Here is a 15,503-nt window from a genome sequence, read left to right as displayed (position 1 = left end):
AAACAACATTCAGAATTACCTTTTACAAGTTGTGGCCATTCGGTGACATCAGGGTGATCACAGCTTTGAGTCACTGATTAAAAACAGGTTGTCACACCAGTCTAGCTGCTAACTGGATCTGAGCGTAGGTTTAAAAACTCTAATAAATTAAACAAAAATTAAGTTAGAACACTTTAATTCACCATTCACGAAGTCATCTTAAAAGCTTTGAATCAGGGTCCATGCAACATTCACCGAGGAGGGACCCACACTGACAGAAGTGGGGCACTGTTCCTACCTTCACCAGAGCAGTTGGGTGAGGACTCCTTGTGCTTTTACAGACTCTGATAGAACTTGGTCAATGGGGTCTTGCTGGAGTTTCTCAATTCTACCTCAATCAGTGCCAGGGCAATAGCATCAACAAATAAGGATGTGAAGTGACTTTGGAGTAAACAATGAACTTGGCCAACCAAGATTCCGCAACTGTACTAAAACTAGAACCAGCTTTGGGCTTTAAAGTATCAATAGTGATAAATCAAATATACCAACAGTGATAAACATCTTAGCATAGGAACTGAGACTCCTACTATTAGACTAAATAGTTTTGAACTAGGACTAATAGGCACAGGAATTCATAGAAGTCAAATACTCCAATTGTTTTGCACACAAATGCACTTTTCTTCATTATGCAGGTTGTTTACTCAGCCAAAACCTCGTGGATATTTTCTAAAAATGTCCTCTACTCTTTCTAAGCCACAAACCCACGGAGATTCAGTTGTGTGTGAGAATGGCAAAATGAAAACCTTTTCTCCTCTCATATCCAGTTATCTTCTGACACACAGCCCCACTGCCCCCCACCCTTACTCAGCACCAACAGAACTTTCCTAATCACCAGGGATCAGATTTATCAGACATTCTAAAAACAATTGTAGTAGTAGTAAAGTAAGACATCTGAAATTTCAGACATGAATTGCAGCTGGCCTTGAAGAAGGAAGGGGTGAGGGATGTTGACCCCTTCAGTCAGCTGACTCTAAGAAAGAGTCCAGGAACAGAAAGAAAAGAAAAAAAAAAAATCAAGCATGCCTGGGTCCACACTGCTCAACCAAACCTGTCGTTCAAGGCTCAGCTCTAATTTCTTTTTTTTAAATAACAATTTACATATTTTTTATTTTATTATTATTATTATTATTATTTTGGTTTTTGGGTCACACCAGGCAGCACTCAGGAGGTACTCCTGGCTCTACGCTCAGAAATCGCTCCTGGCAGGCTCGGGGGACCATATGGGATGCCGAGATCCGAACTATCGTTCTTCTGCATGCAAAGCAAACACCCTACCTCCATGCTATCTCTCTGGCCCCTCAGCACTAGTTTCTTACTGATGATTTCCCTCCCAAATGGCTTGTTCAGTGAATATGAAGTACACTAAGTGAGAAGATTAGGAAGGGGGTAAGGCCTAATCAGCCATCACCTTCAAAGTGACAACAAACAGGATGAGGAGAGTCCAGGGGTTAAGGCATGGGCCTGACCTATGCTTAGCTCACCCAGGCTTGATGCCTGACACCATATGGTCCCTGAGCACAGGGCCAGGAGTTAAGTCCTGAGCACCACTGGTGTAATCCAATCCACCCACCACAACCAACAGATGAAGAGGACCTGAATCTAATAAAAATAGCAAGGTTCTCTGAAAACCCCCAAAGGACGTACATCAGTGTTTAACTCATACCTGCACAACTCTGAATTTATATTCCTAACACTTTAATATGTGGGAGGAATAATTCACTTTTACAAATTTTCTGAGGGGATAGGTTAGAGATGCTGACCCCTTAACAGTCATTTGAATCCATTAAATGTGGAGCCCAGCAATGGGAAGGGGAAAAAATATCCACATGGACACACACCATCCAACCTCCAAGTAAGAACCAAGAACATTCCTCAAGTCACATGAGGAATAGGAGGAATACGAGGCAACTTCTACAGGAAAGATGTGGTCACAACCTAGTCCTTTCTCAGGTACTCACAGAATTCAGTCTGTTGATTTGGAAATTCCAAGTCTCACTTTACAACCAGCCTATGACAGATCAGTCACTACCAGTTTTTTTTTTTTTTTTTTTTTTTTGTTTTTGGGCCACACCCGTAACGCTCAGGGGTTACTCCTGGCTATATGCTCAGAAGATGCTCCTGGCTTGGGGGACCATATGGGACACCGGGGGATAGAACCGCGGTCCGTCCAAGGCTAGCGCAGGCAAGGCAGGCACCTTACCTTTAGCGCCACCGCCCGGCCCCACTACCAGTTTTTTTGTGTATGTGTGTGCATGTGCTTGTGTACTGGTTGTGGTAACTTTTTCTTGGGGGAGGGGTGCACTTGGGAACCTGGGTTCTGGCCACTCCTGCTACCTGGCCAACTAGGCCAGATGATTCAGTGGTTGGCCACTGATGTCCAAGCTCAGCAGCACTGGTATCACCAGACCACCTGGCACTATCCCATGGTCTTCAGTGACACACTCAGTACAAGTGACGGGGAGCCTTGGGGGTGCTGTGTCCCTGACCCAAGAGGTCTTGGCTCAATTCCTCTCAAATGCACTCATCAATTCCTTTGTGGGGAAAAAAAAAAAAAAAAAAAAGACTTTTAACCATGCCTGGGTCCAAAGCCTCCTCCAATCCCTCTTCAAGTGAGCCCAGAGAAGAGCCCAGTTTCAAGTTCCAGTTGGCTCACCAAGTAGCGAGAAACCCTGGGCTGGTTACTGAACTCAATTTCCTTGAGCCTCATTTTCCCCACAGGTAAAGAGAGCCAACACAGAAGCTGAATGGAACAGTGCTGGGCAGTCAGATCCTAGAGAATCCTGTAAGTCATGACCACCTTAAATACAGCCTACGGTCAGCGTACCCCTTTCCTGACACACATTATGGTTTCTCACTAACTTCTAAAAATCTTTGAGAAATCTCCCTTTTAGCTACCCCTTTTGAAACTACCATAGTTCTATAGCACCTATCACAATGATCTGCACATGACAGGCAATCAAATTTCTCAGTCGCTTGCAGTCACCTGAACCAGAGGGAAAGAGACCAGCATTTTGAATCCCAATACAAAATAGAAACGTACTGCATTTCACCAAACTTCTGAGGAGCTGGTGCAATCTAAAGTCAGGGGTTACAGATTTTTTAACCTAAAACCTAAAACACCTCACTCAATTCTTTTTATATAGAACAACTGGATCAACTTGTAGATTAGAAGGTTTAGTCCCAGAACCCGAGAGATAGCACAGTGGTAGGGCATCTGCCTTGCATGCAGCCAATTTCTGAGTGCAGAGCCAGGAGTAAACCCAGGGCACCCAACGGGTGTGGCCCCCCCCCAAAAAAAATCAATCAATCAAGCTTTTAAAAAAAGCTTTGGTACCCCTTATTGGATTACAAGAACAAACTCATTTTCTCTGCTGACAGGCATCCCAAATTATATGTCCACAGCTGGGCCCAGGGAGGGGGCTTTGGTGGGCAATTTCAGCAGCAGTGACATCAGCTCATAGTTACCTGAACTCCCTGAAATGTGGCCCTACACCCTCCCTACCTCATAAAGTGCTGAACACACCCTACACAGTTTTCACCTAGACCCTCTACTACCTACAACATTTCACCTTTTCATATGAATCTGGCAGTTGTGGGCACAAGCAAATCATCAAAACTAAATGTCCAGGATGAGTGTTGAGAAAAAAAAACACAAAATGTTGTATATATGTAGAATTCTGTTAATCTGGGGCAGAGTAAGACACTTTCTTAGAAAGGGACACAAATTGCGAGCAAAAAGGATTCTCAGACCCATGAAAGACAGATCATTCATGGAAGCAGTCAGTCCCACTGTCCAAAGCAGAAGGACCGTAGTTAAGCCCATACTGGCCACTTCTGTTTGTTTCGATGATTTTGCTTCTTTGGACACTTAGAATCCATTGCTTTCTGGGACCAGAGCAATAGCACAGTGGGCAGGACATTTGCCTTACACAAGGCTGACTCAGGTCCCTGGCATCCAGTATGGTCCCCTGAGCACCACCAGGAATGAATCCTGAATACAGAGCCAGAGAGACCCTCCCCCCTTTTTTTTTCATTAATTCATGAATAACTTTTTTCTCCAATTCTATGTTAGTTTATTATCAGAGGACATCCAAATCAATTCAAGCATCTGATTCTTTGTTTTGTTTTTAATAATTTATTTAAAGCACCATGGTACATGCATATTCGTAGTTATTTTCAAATGTACACTCCCCCTTTACCAATGCAACTTTCCCACCACCAATGTCCTCCATTTCCCTCATCTCCCACCCCCAGGAGGAATGATCCCCGAGCACTGCTGGATGTTAACACCCCCCCCCCAAAGAAATTCATAGTAATACTATGAAATAATTTTTATTTGAATACCTATATCTATATATATATACCTCTATAGTCTCATTATTTGTGTTTTCCTGTCAATGTTCTTGGTTGTCAAGTGTTCACAGCAGGATTTACAATCTGACAGTAAAGTGAAACACGCTTACTGGACACCATACCTCCTCCTCAAAGAGAATTACTGTATCAAGATCTGTGGCCTGGGGCTGGAGAGATAGCATGGAGGTAAAGCATTTGCCTTGCATGCAGAAGGTCAGTGGTTCAAATCCCAGCATCCCATATGGTCCCCCAAGCCTGCCAGGAGCTATTTCAAAGTGTAGAGCCAGGAGTAATCCCTGAGTGTTGCCGGGTGTGACCCCCCCCCCAAAAAAAAAAAATCTGTGGCGTGCGACAAACTCAGTTCATGGGCAAAAAGGGTATGCTTCCTTCTACATGAACACTCAGATAAATATCTCTCTCTCTCTCTCTATATATATATATATATACACACACATATATATACACATATAGATATATAGATATAAATATCCCATGCCAATAACGAAAGTTCATTTCAAAGATTACATATGAAGAATGTTTCCTAGTAGCTGACTCTCAAAGCCTGTCTATTAGTGATTAGAGCCAAGACTGCTGAGGCTGGAGAACCAGGTATGACAGTGACCCCAGCTCAGTTCTGAGCACAGCAAAGGGTACCTGATCACCTCCAGCTCTGACTCCTGAGCACAGATCAAGTAGGAAGCCCCGATTGCCTCAGGGTGGCACCAAAGCAAAACAAATGGAAAATAAGCACCTTTTACAAAGTCTAAGGCAGGGCCATCAATCTTTTCTTTTATTTTGTTTTTTGGTTTTTGGGTCACACCCAGCAGGCAGTGGCAGCGCTCAGGGGTTACTCCTGGCTCTATGGTCAGAAATTGCTCCTGGCAGGCTCAGGGGACCATACGGGATACTGGGATTTGAACCACTGTCCTTCTGCATGCAAGGTAGATGCCCTACCTCCATGCTATCTCTCCGGCCAAGGGCCTTCAATTTTAAAGGCAAAAATCACTGTACCAGATTCATGGCCACTCAAGACACCCCAGACCCCAAGATTAGATTAACTTCCCACCCTTCAATAGAAATGCTTTCATCTCCCAGGCCTGCCACAGCATAGCTGCCAGTATAAGTGGGCCTACAACTAAAGCTTGAAAGACCAAATTTCATATTTTTGGCCTCATTATTTTCTTCTCTCCCTCACACACACCTCTATAGATTTATATGATAAAATTGTACTTATGCAGGCACAAGATGGGATACAAATATTAAGTGTTGTGTTGAAAAGAAACGTTAAGTGTATTCTTAGTGGTAAAGGCAAAACCCTCAGTATTTCTCCCTTTATCTTCTATTGGAGGGAGGGAGGAAAGGAAGGAGAAAAGGGAGGTAAGGAGGAAGGAAGGCCGGAAGGAAGGTAAAGAGGAAAGAAGAAGGGAGGGAAGGTAGTAATGAAGGTTGGCTGTGAGGAAACAGCCCACCTGTTAAAAATGAAGATACCAAAATTCACCGTATAGCAAATTTACCAAAAGCCACTGATCTGTCCACTTCAAAAGGGTACAATGTGTGATTTCTACAAAGGTGGCGATTCTAAAGTATATGGCCTGACAGGCTATACTGGGTCATTTACATACTGCTAAGAACAACCCTGGAATCCATCAAAATCAATACTTGAGAAGTTAATTAGCTCAGGTGTAAAGCCTGACCCTCTGGATTCTATGAGAATTTCTGAAAGCAAATCCTATCTTATTTATATCAATTCTATTTTATGTTTTATATATGACAGGGATGGACCCAAGGCCTCATGTTCCCCCACAAAACTACATCCCCAGCCCCAATTTACCTCAAGTATCCAACTTAAAAAAATTTTTAAAACTTTCTTGATTGATTGGTTTTGAGCCACACCCAGCAATGCTCAGGGGTTACTCCTGGCTCAGCACTCAGGTATCACCCCTGGCAGGGTGGGGGGCCATATGGGATGCTGGGAATCAAACCGGGTCCCTCCCAGGTAGGCCGCATGCAAAAGCAAAGGCCCTACCGCTGTGCTCTCCAGCCCCTCCAACCTACAGTTAAACCAAAACTTAGAGCAACTTTTAGCTTCCCAGCACCACACACAAAAAAGACACAGTGGATTTTCCTTGGAATAGTCATTAGCAGTTGTGAAAATAGTGGTTCTCACACCTATCCAACTTGAAGAACATAAACAACACTGAAGGGGGCTGGATAGTGTGGCATAAGGGGTGGTGGTCTTTCAGGAGGTACCAGGATTGATCCTGGCATCCCATATGTCATGTCCCCCAGTACCACCAGGAATAATTCCTGAAAGCAGAGCCAGGAGTCAGCCCTGAGCATCGCTGAGTGATCCCAAAACCAAAGATAAACAGTTGATTGTGCTCCAGACATATTGAAATGCACTGGCAAAATGTTGACATGTGAAGGAAGCTGGACAATTAAAAAAAAATTTAAAGGCGGCAAGTACTTTGAGATTTCTGAACAGAAGGAATTGAGCAACCTTGCAGATCAACAAAAAGTTCTGAATCTTATTCTAAAGGCACCAGAAAGCCAGAATAATTTTAAATAGAAAAATGTATGGGCCCAGAGAGACAGCACAGCGGCGTTTGCCTTGCAAGCAGCCGATCCAGGACCAAAGGTGGTTGGTTCGAATCCCGGTGTCCCATATGGTCTCCTGTGCCTGCCAGGAGCTACTTCTGAGCAGACAGCCAGGAGTGACCCCTGAGCACCGCCGGGTGTGGCCCAAAAACCAAGTTATTAACCATGCAAAAAGAAAACCAAGTATCTAGGTACAAATTTAATGATGTATATAAAGAGATACTTATTTGGGGCCGGAGCAGTGGCGCGGAGCCTTGGCTTCGCTAACCGAGGACATACCGCAGTTTGATCCCCCGGTGTCAATATGGTCCCCCAAGCCAGGAGCAATTTCTGAACACGTAGCCAGGAGTAACCGAGCATCACAGGGTGTGGTCCCCCAAGCCCTCCTCAAAAGATACTTATTAAAATGGCAAAATACAGAAAAATCAGAAAACAGGAAGGCAGGGGCTGGAGAGATAGCATGGAGGTAAGGTGTTTGCTTTTCATGCAGAAGGCCATTGGTTCAAATCCCGGCATCCCATATGGTCGTCGCCTCCCCCCCCCCCCCCCCCCCCGCCTGCCAGGGGCGATTTCTGAGCATAGAGCCAGGAGTAGACCCTGAGTGCTGCTGGGTGTGACCCAAAAACCAAAACAACAAAAATAAATAAATAAAAATAATAATAAAAAAAAGAAAACGGGAAGACAAATCATTAATTCCCTAAGTTAAGATATATTGCATGAAAACCCAATCAATATCCCCAAAGGAATTCTATAACTGGTTTTAATTTATTACAGAAGAGGAAAATTTGAGGCTCAAGACAATCCTGATTTCTACAAAATACTTCAAACACACAGAAAACAAAATTCACAGAAAGTAAAAAGGGAGCTGGAGATGAAAGCAGTTAAGGTCTGACTTGCCCCAGGCAGATCACCCAGGAGTGAGCAATCCCTGAGGGCAAGAAGAGGGTACACCCTGAGCACAGCAGGATGTGACACCCCCCATTCCTCCCAAAAGTAAAGTATAAATGTATCATTTCACATTCATCAGTTGGGGGGGGGGGCAAACTTTAAACCTAAGAATCCCAAATACAAACTATGGCACACACACACACACACAAAAAATAAATGCTCTCATGCTGCTGCTATCTAAGACATGAGAATTTAGTGATATGTAGTATATAACAATCCACTTCCCAGAAATTTTACTATGCATCTTTGTAAAGAAACAGGCAAAATGATGACAACAGTTTCTAACAGTACAAACCCAAGCACCTCAAAATGTCCCTCAAGAGCAGGATGTGTACATTTTATACGGTGCAGTGGATACCTCCGGTAATGATAAACAGAAAAAATTAGATCGAAGTGCCTCATTGTGCCCATTGCAAAAGATTCTAAGCAAGGGCTGGAGCACATCAGGGAGGGCTCTTTATGTGCACAGTTGGCCTGGGTTTGATTCCCAGTATTCCACATGGTATTCCACATGGTTCCTTAGCCACATCAGGAGTGATCCTTGAGCACAAAGCCAGGAGTAAGCCCTGAGCACAGCCAAAGATGGTCCCCCAAACAAAAAACACTAAACAAAAGTAGAAAACCTAAGCCTAAAAGAACAAGCTGACAAAGATATCTATCATTTTGTAATATATATATATAATATATAATACTCAAGTCAATAGCATAGATATCACAAATACTTAAAAGTAAAAACATCAAGGATATGAAACCCAAGAACCTGACGACAGTTATTATTCTGGATAAAGAAAAAAAGTAAGAGTTGCTACAAGTGAGTTTGTAAAGCTCATACTGTTTCCCACAGGACCAAGCTGGCAAAAATCTGGGATGAAAGCATTTAGATCACTTATAATTAAAATGTTTTTACTATGCATTAGTCTCCAAGCTGAAAATTATTTCTGCATTATCTTTTTTCCCTCCCCCAAACCACTCACTTTACAGAAAATGAAGGCCCAAGAGAGTCCCTCGCATAGCACTGCTAGGTGTGGCCCTGGCAATCCCCAACCCAAGCCTCACCATGAAGCAACTAAGGAATGCTAACACAGTAGGACTGGAACAGTAAATCACCTTAGCCTTTGAAATTCAACAAACTAAAATAGCACTGAGGCCAATTAGATTTTGATCACTTGGATAAAATCCAGTAGTAGTTTACAAATGATCGCCCTTATTTCTCAAAATCTGGTGTTGGCTAGAAACAAGACCTTACGGTCATCTCTCTTAAATAGAGCCAAACAGAACAGGCTGTGGCCTACTGTCCAGGTGACCAGATTAGACATCACGTAACTTCTGGAGCCCAGGGGACCGCTGCTGATCAGACCCAGTTTATCCACACAGAAAGTTCCAAGTCTCCCTGACCACTTCCCATGTAGCGCTTAAGCTCAACACCACGTGGAAGAAAATAAACTAAAATAAAAACCCATCTACAAAACCAAATGTCTACTATCCTGATACAATGTTCATCCAAAAGGAAAGGAATTATTTGATCTTGAGGTCTGTTAAGATTTGTGCTCTCTGCATGAGTGACAACAATCAAAATTTACATGCAACATACACAGGACATGTCAGGGGTCCCTATGGTCGGCAGTGTCTACACACAGGAAATCCTAGTAGGCTGTTGAGAGAAACTTTCTTTTGGGTCAGTGTGTGACATCTAAAGGGATTTACTTTAAGCAGTGGCAGAGGCAGGACAAATACTGCTGGATCAAATAAGGGAGGTAAAGAAACAAAACAAGGGAAGGAGCGGACACTTTCCATGACAAGCAAGCCTTGACTGACTCCACAGTGCAGTGCTGAGGTGGAAAGAGAAGGACAGAAGTGACTGAGGACAGCAGTGGCGGGTTTGGGGGGAACTCTGGCCATTTCAGCAATGGGATAATTCTGTGTAAAAGTATACTTTCAACCATGAATCCTCAAATAGAAATTTTAAATAAGTAACTTAAGGTGGCAAGCAACCTGTTCCCTGGCAGGAAAACATTTTCAGAGGGGTAGGGAGACTGACTTCCTGAGCCTATCTGGTGAAATGTGCACCTAAAATTTTACTTTCAATTTTTTAATCATTTGAAATTATTCCTCTGAGCATTAATTTAGTTCAAAGTAGTAATATAACACAAATCTAATTTTATGGGTATGAAACACAAAAATAAAATCAGGTTCATTTTCTGAAGTTCTAACCAGAAGGCTAAGTCCACTTTTACCAAATACCTAAACAGGCCCAGTCCAGCCCTATTTGGGAGGAACCACGACAGGAGACTCCCTGCTTCTACTGTTCTTGAACTGTATAATGTTTAGCTTAGCTTCCATTTGGGTTGCTGCAACAACATAACAGACTGGGTAGCTTTATAAGCAACAGAGATTTGTGTCTCCAAAGTCCACGAGTCTAGGGGATCCACAGACTACAGTGTGTCTGGTGGAACCATCATCCAGGCTCCAGGGCCTTCTGTCTTCTGGCCGTGCCATCCTTCCACAGCAGCAGAGGTAAGGAGTCTTTGGGGTCACTAATCCAGTCCTATGGCCTCACCCCTACCAAAGGCCCCACCCACCCCTCCTAGAACTCTCACAAGGAAGCTAGAATTTCTACTTAGGAAGGAAAGAGGCGAGACACTGTCTTTACCAATGTGTCACAGACACCAAATGGGCAGAAATCAACCCAGGGATGTGCTTGAGGGACAGAACCTTGCCAGCACCTGTGAGGTCCTGGGTTCAATTCCTAGCACCGCAAAAATAACGAAAGTTGAAGAAACTGTATAACAAAGCATTAAGTGAAGCTGATAGCTTAGGGAATAATTTTTGTTTTGTTTTCGTATTTTTGGGCTACACACAGCGGTGCTCAGGACTATAAGGGATGTAGAAGATTGAATGGGGATTGAACCTGAGGGCAAGGCATATGTCCTCCTCAGCTGTGCTATCACTCTGGTTAAGAATAATTTCTTAAAACATATATGTTTAAGTGCTCGCTTCGGCAGCACATATACTAAAATTGGAACGATACAGAGAAGATTAGCATGGCCCCTGCGCAAGGATGACACGCAAATTCGTGAAGCGTTCCATATTAAAAAAAAAACACATATATGTTTAGATGATCTAAAATAGCACATGTTGGGGCTGGCGTGGTGGCGCTAGAGGTAAGGTGTCTGCCTGCCAACGCTAGCCTAGGATGGACCACGGTTCGATCCCCCGGCGTCCCATATGGTCTCCCAAGCCAGAAGCGACTTCTGAGCGCATAGCCAAGAGTAACCCCTGAGCATCACCGGGTGTGGCCCAAAAAACATAAAAAAAAAAAAAAATAGCACATGTTCTATCACCAATATTAACACTATCATTTGTGTGAAATAGGACTTTAGCAATCAATATACAAGTCATATACACGAAATGTTCTAAATATGTACTTTCAATTCCCCCAATTTTAAATATTTAGCAAAATCTACAATATCCTGATTTATGGCATGCCTTACAGTTAACAAGGGCACCAAAAGATTCCTACTGAAAATTCCAAACTATGCTTATGAAAACAACTTATCTCTCCCTATAATCTATTAGTTTAGTACTAAACACACTGTTGAAAATTTAATCTTTTCCCTTCCAAAATCATTATTTTCTTATCTGAGAAGAAAAAGAAAAATGGCTGTTGGAAGTATGAAGAGATGAACTTCCTATAATGGTAATCTGCAGCGTTAGAGGGGCCTGAGGCATATACAGGAGGTGAAACTATGTGACATCTTTCTATAGCAAACTGCTCAGGCTGAATGACAGTGACTCGGTAACTCAGGGTCCGAGACTACATTCTCAGTATATTTAATTTCTGAAGAGATTAGCCATTCAGAATTTTTTTGTTTTGTTTTGTTTTTGGGTCACACCCGGCGGTGCTCAGGGGTTACTCCTGGCTGTCTGCTCAGAAATAGCTCCTGGCAGGCATGGGGGACCCTACGGGACACCGGAATTCGAAGCAACCACCTTTGGTCCTGGATCGGCTGCTTGCAAGGCAAACGCCGCTGTGCTATCTCTCCGGGTCCCAGAATTTCTTATGTATCACCCCAAAGCCGACTCAGATTGTAACTCCAGGACACAAGGACAACTGTAGACACCTGCCCACATTCAAGGCTATTAGAAGACTGAAAGGGTCAAGCACTCATTCCTTTGGGCAGGTGTCAGTTACTGGAAAAGGGTGTGAATAAACAGCACTAGGTCTGCACCTTCCTTCAGCTGTGCCCCGTATGAAAAGTGGCATCTTATAAATGGAACATATGAAAGAAATACAGAAAGAGCTACAAGGCTGCACACAGACAAACCCAATGACATTTTCATGTCTTGCTTTTTTTTTTTTTTTAAACCAATAAAGGCTCTGTACTAGACTCAAGAGCATTTACATCTAGAGCCTCATTTTGTCTTTAGGACTGAAGAGGAAGAAACTCAAGGGTTGAGCACAAACTGCATGCAGGCCACCCAGGTTCCATCCTCACAGTCCCCTGAGCACCATCAGCAGATACCCCAAGGACTTGTAGTAGCCTATGAGCAACATCCAGATATACCCTGCCACCCCCTCCCTTCAAAACACGATGAGTTCATTTTCTCCTTTGTGTAGAATAAGTGTTCAGGGCTTGTTTACCTCCTCTATGGTTTAATATGACTTAGCTACGCAGGGCTCCCTTCTGACTCACATGTGATGCTAGCAGATTTCCTAAAAAGTCCTTTCAGAAATGTTCAAATAGGCTAAAACCTCTTTCCTTGCAGGTCAATTTTACAATTCACTTGTCATTTATCAAATTTATACAAGTTCAAAGTGGAGCAACTTACAAACAGGATTTGACTTGGGGATAATGCTGAGTAATGTTTCACAGTTCATAGCTGGAACATGTAACTGCTAAGAGCTTCCATGATTCAAGTGACATTTACAAATTTAAATGCACACACCAAATTCTTTCCCAACATAGCGTTTCTACCAAAAGATTAAAATGTTAATGCAAGAAATAACAAAAACATGAAAACATACCACTATTCCAATTACCAACCTGTCACTAACCCACTTGCTTTTCAGAACAAGTCAATGATGTCAGTTATTAATCATTTTTTGGAAAAGAGTCATATCTGAAACCACAATTACTGAAACAAAGGAAGTATAATCTTTATTCATTCAACAGAAGGAACTAAGATTCAGAGTTGAGTGGCCTGTTCATATACAGTTCATATACAGTGAGAAAACTGAAGCAAGGCCAAGCCCAGGCTCTTCTGAAGCCAGCTAGTCTCCTACCTCTGCAGCATGGTTTTTGATTTTTCTGTTCATTAAACCTGCAAACCCTTAAACCTATTTTTAGGGAGTTTACAGCCATGAAACATAACCAAACAATAAATAAATGCCAGCTAAATCTCATGTTAAAACAGAGGTATTTAAATAAATAAATACTATAGGTTTATTTTGTTCTCGAACAGGCCTTAAACTTAACAATCTGATTGATTTCATCCAGAAAGGCTAGATGTTAAAAGACTGACTTATGGTTTGGATGTTAAAAGATTCACTTGGAGGCCCAAGGTGATAACACAGGGAGGGGAAGGGCATTTGTTTGCCTTGCATGTGGCCAACCAAGGTTTGATCCCTGGCATCCCATATGGTCCCCTATGCCTACCAGAAGTACTTTTCTTTTCCTTTTTTTTTGGGCCACACCCAGTGACACTTAAGGGTTACTCCTGGCTATGTGCTCAGAAATTGCTCCTGGCTTGGAGGACCATATAGCCATATAGGACGCCAGGGGATCAAACCACGGTCAGTCCTAGGCTAGTGGCGGCAAGGCAGTTTCCTACAGCTCCGCACCACTGCTCCGGCCCCCTACGGGTACCTTCTGAGCACAGAGCCAGGACTAATCACGAGCAGTGCCGGGTTTAACCCCAAACCTAAAATAAAATAAATATAAATAAAGGATTGACTTAGATGAAATACTATAGATGAGACTTAAAAACTGGGCCAGAGTGATAGCACGTGGTAGGGTGTTTGCCTTGCACATGGCTGACATGGGAAGACCCAGTTTCAATCCCCGCCATCCCACTTGGTCCCCTGAGCCTGCCAGGAATTATTTGTGAGCACAGAACGAGGAGTAACCCCTGAGCACCACTGGATGTGGCCCCCAAACAAAATAAAACAAAAATAAAGTTAAATGTGGTGAAATTAAAAAAATATATGGCCAATAAATGGTATCATGTACTTACTGTTGATTCATTAAAAAAAAAAGGGGGGGGGAGGGCCAGAGAAATAGCACAGCGGTAGGGCATTTCCCTTAGATGCAGAAGGATGGTGGTTCAAATTCTGGCATCCCGTATGGTCCCCCAAGCCTGCCAGGAGCGATTACTGAGTGTAGAGCCAGGAGTAACCCCTGAGCGCTGCCGGGTGTGACCCTCCCCCCCAAAAAACAATACTTTTTAAGTACTTTCAAACAGGTCTGGACATAAGCTTGTAGATCAATAAAACCATTTACTGATTTATTTTACTAGGAAGAAATAAAATTCCACACCTGCATGAACTACTACATTTGTCTATCGAGAACATGTAGATTTAGAAGATACACACACCTGGCCCCAGCCACACTAAGTGGGCAGCTAAGTGTCGGTGCCTCCCATCCAACAGACATGGGTCTGAGCATCCCTAAATGACAGGCAGTTTCACGACTCACTGTGGTTCTTCATTCAACAATTAAGAAAAGCACCTCTTTCTATTTCTTCTTGGACAAATCAAACAAATGAAAGAACTGCCCTCAAAGATAATGGAATCCAGGACCGGAATGATAGCACAGCAGTATGGCTTTAGCCTTGCATGGGGCAGGCAAGTGGCCGACCCAGGATGGACCTGTGACAGACCCGGGTTCCATCAACAGCATCCCATATGGTCCCCCAAGCCTGTCAGGAGCGATTTCTAAGGGCAGAGCCAGGAGTAAACCCTGGGCAACAGCTGGATGTGGCCCAACCTTCCCAAAAAAGATAGTCGTATCCAAATTTGAAACTCCCCAAGAATCTCTAACCAGAAGCTGAATGAGGATCTCCCAGAGAAAGAGAATACTGACAAGCATCTGCTAAATTTATTTCATACAAACACTAAGCAAATAGGTACCAGGTATTAGGTGACTAGGGACCAAGATATAAAGATTTGAATTATCTGGCATATGCCAGTCAATTATGTAAAGGGGCAAAAAACTATTTTTAGAATAGCAGGAGTAGATATATTCAGTCCACAAAACGACACAAGAATGAGGATCCTCTTAAAATGTGATCTCTGTTCCACCTCCTCACACTCACACACAACAAGGAAAATCACTAGATTCTAAGAAGCACCAAGACAGAAGAGATGTTCTTGTATTTGTAATCCTAACTCCTAGCTCATCTCCTAGTAGCCATTGTAAGAAGCTAATAGTTACTTGACCATTAAATGTATTTGCTGGGAAGTGAATGACCACCTCATTCTGGGATAACATTTTCTTCTAAGCACTGACTTTCTGCCATTTCCTTCAAGAGTTGCATTCACAGCTAATGAAAAAAAAAATAGTAAA

At 43.0% G+C, this 15,503-nt stretch overlaps 1 protein-coding gene and 1 non-coding gene across 2 annotated transcripts in view; one reads left to right on the top strand and one right to left on the bottom strand.

Moving 5' to 3' along the window:
- UBE3A (ubiquitin protein ligase E3A) overlaps positions 1–141 on the bottom strand; it is a 51,462-nt gene extending 51,321 nt beyond the window's left edge. Inside the window, 1 exon segment of the mRNA XM_049782722.1 lies at positions 20–141. Within this exon segment, the coding sequence (XP_049638679.1) occupies positions 20–39 (20 nt within the window). The 5' untranslated portion in view covers positions 40–141.
- Positions 142–10,924: 10,783 nt separating this feature from the next.
- Positions 10,925–11,031, top strand: LOC126023450 (U6 spliceosomal RNA). The gene has a single exon (XR_007500572.1). It is a non-coding gene; the product is annotated as a U6 spliceosomal RNA (small nuclear RNA).
- The last annotated feature ends 4,472 nt before the right edge of the window (positions 11,032–15,503 follow it).

Source organism: Suncus etruscus, chromosome 11 (assembly GCF_024139225.1).
Source record: "Suncus etruscus isolate mSunEtr1 chromosome 11, mSunEtr1.pri.cur, whole genome shotgun sequence".
Lineage (NCBI taxonomy): Eukaryota > Metazoa > Chordata > Mammalia > Eulipotyphla > Soricidae > Suncus > Suncus etruscus.
This window is presented reverse-complemented; position numbering and strand designations above follow the sequence as displayed.